General features: G+C 41.8%; 1 protein-coding gene across 1 annotated transcript; it reads right to left on the bottom strand.

The window, feature by feature from the left end:
- Positions 1-10,029: 10,029 nt before the first annotated feature.
- Positions 10,030-11,677, bottom strand: LOC119333015 (probable indole-3-pyruvate monooxygenase YUCCA11). Its single transcript, XM_037606059.1, has 5 exons — positions 11,503-11,677; positions 11,066-11,181; positions 10,512-10,745; positions 10,302-10,424; positions 10,030-10,209 (listed from the first exon to the last, which is right to left on the bottom strand). Exons 1-5 carry the CDS (start codon positions 11,675-11,677, stop codon positions 10,030-10,032), a joined length of 828 nt encoding a protein of 275 aa, XP_037461956.1.
- Positions 11,678-12,011: the final 334 nt, after the last annotated feature.

Here is a 12,011-nt window from a genome sequence, read left to right as displayed (position 1 = left end):
GGAGGTCGTTTGATCTGAGATCCAATGGCATCTGAGCAGTGTTTGTGCTTATAAGCAGTGGTCGAACTCTTTTGGGGCTTTTCTGCAAAAAACCATTCGAACCACCGAGGAGGTGTTGGGTCACAAATCCAACGCCTCCGAAGAGCTTGTATCACCAAAGCATCTAAGGTGTGGTAGCACATGATATTCTTACATACAGGAGAATATGATGTCCTCCTTCATCTTAAATGCTACGGTGATACGAGCTTCGAGGTTGTTGGATATGGGATCAAAGGGCATCTAAGTAGTTTTTGTACAAATTGTGTGCTATTCTCAAACTCATCAAGGTTTCCCGCAAAAATATTAAGACACATCATGTGAGCTGCTATATCTCAGATTTACAAGCTCCAAGCAACTCGTATCGGCATATAGCATCTAAGGTATGGGGGCACATGATATTCTCCCGGGGAGGAGGGGTGGGGGGGGGGGTTGCACAACCAATCGGTGGTTGGGAGGGTGGGAAAAAATATAATCTAAACAACCCTAAACAGATCTCCACAATTTTATCTAAGGTCGAGGGGTTGACCCCCGACAATCATAGCTCCGCCCAAACACAACATTTGCATGTACTGTAGTACTAGACTTAATATTCATGTTTCAGTTTCATGTTCATTTTAAATATTGAACTGAGGACCATGGATGTCTTACATTTTACTCCCTTCGTTCCTAAATATTAGTCTTTTTAGTGGCTTCAAATGGACTGGCACATACAAATGTATATAGACATATTTTAGAGTCTAGATTCACTCATTTTGCTCCGTATGTAGTCACTTGTTGAACTCTCTAAAAGACTAATATTTAGGAATAGAAGGAGTATTTTTGAATTTGTGTCATACATGCATGGTTTGGAAAAATAGATGCACTTTACTTATTGGATTGTTGTTGTGTCCGTGCGTGTGTGTGGTCATATGCTTGATACATACAAAGTTTTCTCACCTCCATATTGTTCATCTTTTAAATTTGAATTTGCATTGGAAAACTTACTAGGGATACCATGAAATGTGAAATCCACGTTGAGATCACTATATCACAAACTCACTCTAATTCAACAACTCATCATAAATCAATTACCACGTTGAGATTAGTATTTGCAAGGAAAATACGGGTATTGTAATACACATAGATTCGTTCGGCAATTAAAAGGTTCCTTCGTATTCTCGAATGGTAGGACCCAACGGCGTACCAGCCAGACCTTGGCTCGTGTTGATCCTAAAAAAAACCGGGCTCGTGTCCTTCGGTGGCGTGCGTGGTATGCACATTAGGCAACCCCAACCAGTTGAGCCTCAGTGTTTCAAGTCAAAATATCTGGCGGCCAGAATTCCAGCCCTAGGAAATTCCCCTCATGTCCCCGATCCATAATTACTACCGATGAACAACTGAGGGATGCTTTAGTAACTAGACAACGTTCCTACCATGCCGAGCACGGTTCAATTCCCTCGGTCGCCGCTCGTCAAGGTCACCTGTCAACTGCATTGCCTAGTACTACTACTACTACACCAGGATGAGCACAGAATTGAGCCCGTTTGTTCGTGCCTAGTACTTGAGTTAATATATCAGGCAATGCACTGGTACGGAGGGATTATCCTTTGACTCTGCATATATAACTTGTCTGAAGTCTAACTAAGCAAAATGTTTGACCAAATCCTTTCTTAAGAAATACAACAGGACAGATGTACGGCTTGAAAATTTATTGCATGATGCAAGTTATGATATTGTTTCGAATCCAGGATCTTAAATTTCAGAAAATCCAAAAGCGAGCATAAATTCTTAAAACTAAGCATGGTCACGTGATATGGCACAAATATTACTTCGTAAGTTTTTTCTTCAATTTGAGACAAGCTGCGTATGACAAGTTGCACAAATGAAGAGCCAAGGTATTTTGGAACAAAGACCTGTCATGTTAAGGCGAATGCTTTCACTATTGAAACGTGGGCGTTTACGTGCTGCCACGAGTCCTCGCTTCTCATCGGCAGGTGCCATCCGAGCAAGCGTGTGAGTCGACGGGAGGCGTACGAGCAGACCGCTGCGCCGGCTGTCAGGGAGGCGTGCGAGCAGACCGCTATGCAGGCTCATCGGGAGGCGAGCCCTTTGACCAGGCTCCGCCGCCCACCGTCGTCCCAACTGCTCCCACTTTTAATGTCGCCGGCGCCGCAGTTTAAAATCAACCCCGCACTACCCAGTATCGCTACAATCCTCTCTCTTCCTCTCTGATTCTCCTGTCGTCTACCTCCAACTAGCCTGACCTAAACATACGCCATGCCGCATCACGATAGTCTGCCCTTAGTGTTCCAGTTTCCCGAGGAAGACACCCAGCCGGAGTCTCAAGAACATAAGGCGCTTTGGGACGAGCTTGAACTGGCCTTGCGGGAAGACGCCGCGCCTGTCCCCGCTCTCGTTCCGGCTCCCGTCGCCCCGACTGCGCCAGCGCCCATCCCCGTGGCATTGATGGTCTGGGAGCCGCACATTGTCACCGAGCTTGATCCCACGGGGTTCCACGAGGTCCCCGCCGACTTTCACGCGCCCGTGCACCTGCCAGCTCATGCGCGTCCGCGTGCACTGACGCGCACGCCCATGCCGGTGCCCGTGCACCTGCCAGCACATGCGCCTGCGTCTGCACTGACGCGCGCGCCCGTGCACACAAATGTCTCCGCCGCGCCGTTGACAGCGCCTGTCCCCGCATGGGTGCCAGTGCCCCCCTCAGCGGCATGGATGGCTGCCGTCGACCGCTTCCTTGCACCAACGCCAGTCGCCTCCTCCCGCCAGTTGACTCGCTCCGAAGTCCAGAACATTTTGGCCTTCCTCGAAGCTAGGCCAACATCCAGGAGTACGCCAACAACGGCGCAAGACGTCGCCGTCGCCGTCGGTCAGTGGCCCAACGACACATAGAGCACGGCAGAGGAGCCGCTTCCCACCACGAGACGCCCTCGCCGCCGCCGCGTAATCTAAATTTGCCATGAAAAACGTTCGGATTGCCATGCTTAAAATCCGAACGTTTATCATTTCCGTTTATTTTATATCGATCATCATATAATTTAAAGTCGGAGTCAGACTGAACGAAATGTATGGTTTGATCGATTGAATGTTCTGCTAGAGCCGTATCAAATTAAATATAAAACATCATCAAGCCACATGTATTCCTTGTCATCCAACGACCTAGACTGCTTCAATGTCGAGCGCTCAACACGTTTAGCGTGCAGTTAATTTCATGCCAAAAATAGTGCTAATCACATGACAACATGCAAATAATATCCTAATAGTTAATATCCGCATGCACTTAATATACTTCCAAATTAACGTGCATTGCACGTACACACTGACTAGTGCTGCTAGTATGTGAAACTGGTGCCATGACTTGTGAACGCGTCCAGATATGGTCAACGGCAACATCGCCCGCGAGTTCTTCCTCTTTGCTCGTGCGTCTAAACGCAGAAGGGGAGGAGAGAGAGAGAGCACACATGGAATCCAACAGTAAGTGAAGGCGAATAGTACTAAAAATAATATTACATGTTATCCATTAATTAGACTGTGGTAATATAAAAACATTATGTGAACAAAGGGGTACAACAAACATTGCTATTCTATGTATGTTGCCTATTGACGTGCGGCTTGAAGGCCCGGTCGCATGTTCGATCCTCATCCTTTATTTTTTAATTTGTATATGGGTCCAAATTTTTTTCATGACATGTGGGCCCCCCTCGGTGTGTAGTTTGTAGCACTTTAATTTTTGGGTTGAAATTTGTTCCATTCCAAGTGGACTATCGGTGTGTAATTTTGTACCTTATTTATAATAATTAAAGAGAACAACATAGTTTTTTCAATAATACCATGGTGCAATGTTGAAGGCGAGAAAGGACGTGCGAGAGAGCGATGACCGAGCCAGAGGGAAATCAACTAGGGGAGTTGCGTGGGTTGCAACGGTGTTTGGAGTAGTTGTGGGCCGAATGCTACGAAAATATAATCTAAACCGACCGGAATAAATGCCTACACAAATTAATCCAAGGTTGGAGTGCCCCTCGCAATGTAAATAGCTCCGGCTTTGCGAGGGATGGAGAGGTAGTATCTTCAACGCGTGGAAGATACGGTGTGAGAAAGCGAGGTCAATCGAGAGACATATAGATAGAGAGACAAAGTGAGTGTGGTCCGATATTCATTGAAGAAATATATATGCTCTGGAGAGATATTGTCTGATTGAGCTTTTTGGCAAGGGTGAGGGCTGTAAGATAGAGCTTGAGAGATGATCCAGTCACAGACGTGTAGATATATTTTGTGCGTGGGAGGAATCAAGGTCAACCGATCACATAGGGTCGCCGTGCGATCGAAAGAGTAAGACAGGTTGGAGAGAGTGACCTAGATAGACGATGTGTGTGAGAGAGTATACAATGTGAATAGGTCGAATTGAGCTCAAACATGGTGATATATCGTTTTTGTCTGAGAAAGAGCGAGGTCAATCGAGACACACGGAGAGAGAGAGACACACAGTTGCAGTCGGGAGGGAGACACACAGTTGCATTCGGGGGCTACACTTGCAGTTGCATGGCTAGTATTCGACATGCAACTCCACCCCACCCACCTCTCCCGCCACTCTTACAAGACAAAGGTTAATTGTAGTCGCGGTGTGTGGACATGTACTTGCATTAGGTGGTGACACTTGCATTTGCAAAGCCTAGTGTCGGACATGCAACGACCACCTCTCCCGACGCCCACTTACAAAACAAAAAAATGTCAGTTGCATTGGGTGTGTAGGCATATGGTTGCAGTTGATGGGGATAATTGCAGTTGCAAGCCTAGTATCGGATATATATATGCAACTCCCCCTCCATGTTGCTCCCTTACAAAACCTAAAAAGTCCAGTAGCAGTCGAGTGTGTAGGCATGTAGTTGCAGACAAGGACAACACTTGTAGTTGCAAGCCTATCGTCGGACACAAAACTTCCCCATCTCGTGCCGCTCACTTACCAAAAAAGTTCAGTTGCAACCGGGTGTATAGGCATGCAATTGCAAAGAAAAAAATTCAGTTGCAGTCAGGTGTATAGGCATGCAATTGCAGCGGAAGATGACAATTGCGGTTGCAAGACTACTGTCGTACATGCAATTGTAGTTGCAAGCGTATTGTGGGACATGCAATTCATCCCCTCTCCGTAAAAAACACAAGGCCGGTTGTAGTCGATAGGGGACATGCAGTTCCAGTCGAGGCCGAGACTTGGAGTTGCAAGCCTAGTATTGGACATGCAACTTCCTACTCTCTCGCCGCCCACTAACAAATCAAAAAATGTCGGTTGCCATGGAGTTTGTGGGCATGCAATTGCAGTCCGGTGTGTAGGCATGCAGTTCCAGCGGAGGATGACAGTTGTCATTGCAAGACTACTTTTGGATATGCAATCCCCCCCTCTCTGACAAAAAACACAAGGCCAGTTGCAGTCTGAAGGGGGACATGCAGTTGCATTCGAAGGCGACGGTTACAGTTACAAGCCTGGTATCGCACATGCAACTCCCCCTCCCTCTCCCACCGCACTTAGAAAATAAATGTTAGTTGCAGTCGGGTGTGTGGACGTGCAATTGCAGTAGGGGGCGACACTTGCAATTGGATGCCTAGGGACAGACATGCAATTGCCCTTCTCTCGACAAAAGACTAATAAATTACATTCAATGGCGACACTTACAATTGCGCCTAATAGTGGGCATACAAGAAAAGGATTTTAAATGCACTAAGAAGACAAAATATAAATAAATAAACAAGAAACATGGATTTTTTTATAAAGTAAATAAATGAATAAAATAAAAATAAAAATGAAACAAGAAAAATGGTAAAAATACAAATGCAAACGCAAAATAAAATCAATGTCACGAGAACGCTGATATTTTTTTGTTAAAAATCACTTATGAAAAGATAAATAAGAGGCAAGAAAATAAAATAAAAAACACATAAATAAATCCAGAAAAGGCCAGGCTATCACACATCCCTGCCCACGCATAAAATAAAGAGGAACGAAGGAGCAGGCCAGACACACCCTAAAACAGCCCATCACCAAAAAAAATGGAAGCAAACTTATTGGACATGAGAGAAAAAATAAAACAAACAAAAAATTACCAATTCTTGGTCGCTTTGAAGACATGTAGTTGCATTCTGGGGCAACACTTACAATAGAGGTCACATTGCTACCGAATCGACTAAGACTTGGCTAATTCTTGGTCGACTAAGAATAACAAATTCACATAAAATAGATTTTTTTTTGGATTAGATATTTCCATCTATACTTCTTTTAGACTGGCATACTTAACACAAAGCCAAAGCTAAAAAACCTAGAAAAGGAGACATGGATGCTTGTTCTATACAAAAATGCGTGCGTGTACACACATCTGAAAAAAGGAAATTCTGGTTCTAAAAAATGGATGCTGCACTAGAAAAACTACATAGAAAAACTATACATTTAGAGATATTTTCTATCAACAACAACCACACATACGCACACACGGATTCTAGGAAAAAGAAAAAGGAGAAAAACTCACAAAAGATGCTACTGCAGTGTACGAATTATTTTCCTTTTCACTCTTAGACTTTGTAAACTTTGCAGGCAAAAGAAAAGACACACCGTTCAAAGCCCGCCACTCCCCTGCCTAGCCCACCCAAAGCTGACAAGAAAAACAAGGCAAGAAAGCAGCCCACTAGTCCGTCCATCTACACGGGCCAATTTACAATTAAAAGCAGTTTGCACATATCTAAAAGCAGTAGTAGATCTAATGGTCTACGAGTCGACTGAGACTTTGGGAAGTCTCAGTCGACTGATTTTTAGCAGTACGGTTTTTCAAATTAGCTAGTGTGCTTACTTGCTAGTTTAGCTAGCAATATACTGCTCAAGAAAGAGGCAAGCAATTTGACACACACCTTCCCTGGGCTGCCCATTTTACACCTTTTTTCCTTTTGTATGACCTTCAGAAAATATTCTGGTTTTCGAATTTTTCGTTCACAATTTTAAGAAATGTTTGCGTTTTAGAAAACAAAAAGGATAAATGTAAAAAAAGTATGTGGTTTGCAATTTGTGTTCAAGGTCATGGAAAAAATTAGGGCCATTCCAAGAATGTCATGAAACAACGTGCTTTAAGCTCGCCCAACAATTTGTCTTACAAGGCCATGAAAATAAATTGGGCCATTTAAGGGATGTCGAGAAATGAGGTGCTCCCAAACGGACCCTTCTCGCCGACCTCAACACTATGCTTGAACATGTATTTTTTAGAAACCTGAGAACCAACCTTAATTTTGCATGCAGGGGGGCATGCCCATGTTAGGCATTCATATCAGGTTTGAACGATACTGTATGCCATTTTGTGACACAACTGACCATTTATTCGACCAATAAAATGCCTCTAATTGATCATACAAGGTCATGGAATAAATAAATGGGCGGCGCCAAGAGGGGGTGTGCGTCGGTTTGTGTGACACTACTCCCCGCACGAGAGCTCCTCGTCAGCGCCTTAAGCACCGCGTGGACTACCTAGCGCTCACGCACTCTCCTAGTGGGTCGTGGCCAATATAGCTTGCTTGATCGCTCCTCTCGCTCCACCTTTCGAATTAATCCTTCAATCCATCTAGCGATATTTTTCAAAAAATATCTACCAAAAATTTTCTCTTGCAAGTACGTGCTGCGAAAAAGCGCATGAATTGAGAAAATGTTTTTGAATTCAAAAAAGTTCATAAATTTGAAAATAGTTCACCAATTTGTTAAAAAAGTACATTAATTCAAAAAAAGTTCATAAAATTGGAAAAGTTCATGAATTTCGAAATTTGTTCATGATTTTGAAAAGTTCACAAACTTGGAAAAAAATCATTTTTTAAATCGTCAGATTTGAAAAAACTTCACGAATTCAAAAATAGTTCATGGGTTTTGAAATGAAGTTCTCAGGTTTGAAAAATGTCATGGATTTGGACCAAAAATTTCACGGATTTGAAAAAAATCACATATTCGAAAAATCATCTGGATTTTCAACGATAGTTCTCGGATTTGGAAAAAGTTCATCCTTTTTTGAAAAACAATTCATGGATTTAAAAAAAGTTCACAGATTTTAAAAATGAAGTTCACTAAAAAAGTTGCAAAAAAATGAAAAAAGTTCATGGATTTTAAAAAATGTTCACTAGACAGTTTGCAAAAAACTGAAAAGAAATCACAGATTTTAAAAAAGTTCTAGAAAATTGAAAAAGGTTCATGCTTTTGAGAAAGAAAACAGAAAAAAGGAAAATAAAAAAAACTGTAGAAAAACTGGCGAAATAAAACACAAGTAATATAATTAGAGCCTTCGTTGTAGTGTTACATAGTAGACGCATAACAAAAAAGAGGAAAAACAGTTTATTGGCACGTAAGTTGTTGTGGCCGAGTTGGTTGTCCTAGTTGACTTGATCCGTTAGGTGGAGACATTGTAACCTACTTTTGCCCAGTTTTTGAAGTTTGGAAAAACAAAACAAAATCTGAATGGGCCATGCCCACGCCGTTAGTTGAGAGGTCCTCTTCGGCGCCCTCAGCGCCGCTTAGGCTAGCTGGCGCTCGAAGGCAGCCAGTAATGGGCGGGCCCAGCATCGCTGGCGTCCAGCAAAAATGCTCCAAAAAGAAACGTGAATACTGCGCTACTATTTTGCAAATACGGGAATGAACCAGCATGCCAACGCTATAAACACGAGCGACTAACCACTGCACGACCATCGCTTTGATGTCATCAATTGAAAAACACACTATTTGACCATTTTTCCTGTCCCAGTATAAATTATTTGGGAAAAAAAATCATAAATATGAAAAAGATTTCATGAATTCTTAAAAAGTTCATCTATTTCAAACGCAGTTCACGGATTTTCACAAAACAAATTCATAAAATCCAAAAAAGTCCATAGATTTTGATAAAAAAAATCACAATTTTGTAAATAGTTCTCTGAATTTTGAAAAAATCTCATGGATTTGAGAAAATTTCATGGATTTAAGAAAGGTTCATCGATTATGATAAAAAAAGTTCACAAATTTGAAAAGAGTTCACCAAATTTTGAAATAAAGTTCACGGATTTGAAAAAACTTCATGGATTTAAAAAATCACCGATTTAGATAAAAAAAGTTCGCAAATTTCAAAAGAGTTCACCGAATTTTGAAAAAAGGTTCCCAGTTTATAAAAAGTTCACCAATTTTGGTTAAAAAGTTCACTAATGTGAAAAAGGTTCACTAGTTTTCAAAAAGGGTTCACAAATCTGGAAAAGTTCATGCATGATTTTTTTTAAATCCAATGAACTTTTTCTTAAATGTATGATTTTGAGGGAGGTGGGCCCCCCAATCCTCCTATATCCAATCCAGAGTGTCCACGTTGCACATTACGTAAAGTACATAGATTAGTTTACATAGGTGTAGCATTGTCCTTGTATTAATTGCACTTAGTCCCTTGTTTATTTTCGCGAGCACTTAGTCCCTTGTTGTAAAACATCATGTTCAAGGGGATGACTTTTGCATGTGTAAATTCAAGTAAATAAAATACTGTAGGTAACTGTTCAATAAAAATTACAAAGCTCTTTGCACAATGTGAGTATAAAGCCCTTGATTATATTATAAAAGTAATGCTTACTCCCTGGCACATATGAACCTTGAAATAAACAAAAATCTATTTCTATCAAATATAGATGAAGATAGATAGACAGGTGGCAGTGGATAGATTTTTCAAAGAATCAACCGTCTAGCACACTAGCCCAGGTAAACTACATGTAAAAGATAAAAAACAAATCACGAACACGCAAATGACCTTTGCGTTTCATTGCATTAGAAGGATGGGGGAAAGTTATAGTCCTCCTAGGAGGTTAATTTTACAGTAGATCATACAACTCAGTGGACATCCCAGGATTGGTGCAGAACAACCTGCGGGCCTTGTGCCCCTGCCTTAGCCCATCATCGGATCTCATCCTTGATCTTGTTGAGGAGCCCAGTGATGGAAGGCATCGCGTTGTCGAAGACGCATTCACTGATTTGATAATCTAGTCGGACATAGCGCCTATCACTGATTTGATGTCATTGGCAATATTCTTGGCATCTGCTGCAATACCAGCCAATCCTCTCCTTCCTAACCCAGCACAATAGAGCCCATTTTCACCTTTCCAATGATTTGGATATTCTTCGATGGGCAGTCCATTGCCATTTAACATGCTCTCACCATTCTGGGATAAAAAAATATAGAGCTTGTTAGGAGATTTGACAATTGTTGCACCAAGAAAAAAACTCAGACATATTCAAACATCGATGTTGTTACCTTGAGCCATATATTTGCTGTGCTTTTGTATCCAGTTGCAAACACAATCACGTCAAATGATATCTTTTTACTGCATTGAAATTCAACTATATCGCCCATGATCTTACTAATGCTCCCCTGTACCTGTAGGAGATGAATAGAATATTGATAACTTGGCATACAAAGACAACATATGTTATGAAATCTATGTCTTGTCAAGAATATACTTACTTTGATGATACCTTTTTTGATTAACCCAACAGTGCCAACATCAATAACAGCGGATCGGCCGGTTTTTGACTTGACGATCATTGGACCCATTTTTGGCCTTCTGATGCCATACCTCGATAGGTCTCCAAATATTAAATTTGCCGCCATCACAAGGAGTTTATCCACTAGATTCAGTGGAAGGCGGCGAGCAAGTGTCATCCCCAACCGGATTAATTCCTTTGTCATTACATGAATCTGCAACCACAAAACTTGTCACATCTCTTTTGAAGCCTGCATCATCGAATAAAAATTCATAGAATCATCTTCTTTCAAGAGTTAAATTTTCAGTGTAGTTCATCTAATTGCTTAGTTGTTTGTGCATGTTATAAAATAGTTTATCGCTCTATACCATGAAATACTTTCTAGTAATAACTCTAAAAAATAGCATCCTTCTAATGGTGGCTATAATAAGAAATTGCCATGTACCCACTGAAAATATATAGTGCCCGTAGGGTGGGGGTGGGGGATTCCCTAGTGTTTTCAGGTCAAAAATAATATATAGTGCGTGTACATACCGGGCTTCGTATAACAACTGAAGTATTGGCACCATGGGCCGCAAGGTCATAAGCAATTTCCATTCCAGAGTTGCCAGATCCAACGACCAATGCATTCATGCCAGAGTAGCTCTTGCCTGACTTGTAGCTTGAGGAGTGGATGACATCACCCGGAAAACTTTGCAGTCCGGGGATCATTGGAATATTCTCTGCACTATTCTCACCACTTGCCACAACAAGAAACTTTGATGTGAACCTGACTATTGTGCTCTTTGCCATGTCATGTGCCACGATGGACCAACATTTTTCGTCATTGTCAAATGTGGATGACTCCACACTAGTGAGATACTTGGGTTGAATATTGAAACGCTCAACATAGTCATCTAAGTACTTTACAAACAAGGTTTTTGGTATGTATGTTGGAGCATCTAGTGGGTATGACATGTGTGGCAACTCACAGAACTCCTTTGCAAGATGCAGCTTGAGGCGATCGTAGGCGCGGTTGCGCCAAAGCGACGCGTTGCAACTTTCACGCTCGACAATGACATAGGGAATTGAGAATTGGCCAAGGCATGCTGCTGTTGCAAGGCCTGCTGGCCCAGCGCCAACAATCAACACTACAACATTCTCCATTTCAAAGAGAATAGTTGACAAAGTTGTGGGATGGGTGCAATGGTAGGCTGGAGTGTTTGCTTGTTTGCTCGATGAATCTTTGGATGCATATATGGGCATATATATACCGGTATGTTTCATGTGTCAATCTATTTAGAATGAGGAATGAAAAAGGCAAAGATTTATTGACGCCTTATTCTGGTGTGTACTAGTATTCCGTCTAAATATTGAACGTTGGTGTGAAAGCATGTCCTGATACATTAGAGGATACAAAATAGGCAGGAAACGCACTCTTGATCGATTGTTTTTTTGGAAACTTATCAACCGGCTTTGGATATGTTTATACTAAAATCTC

Source organism: Triticum dicoccoides, chromosome 7A (genome assembly GCF_002162155.2).
Source record: "Triticum dicoccoides isolate Atlit2015 ecotype Zavitan chromosome 7A, WEW_v2.0, whole genome shotgun sequence".
Classification (NCBI taxonomy): domain Eukaryota; kingdom Viridiplantae; phylum Streptophyta; class Magnoliopsida; order Poales; family Poaceae; genus Triticum; species Triticum dicoccoides.
This window is presented reverse-complemented; position numbering and strand designations above follow the sequence as displayed.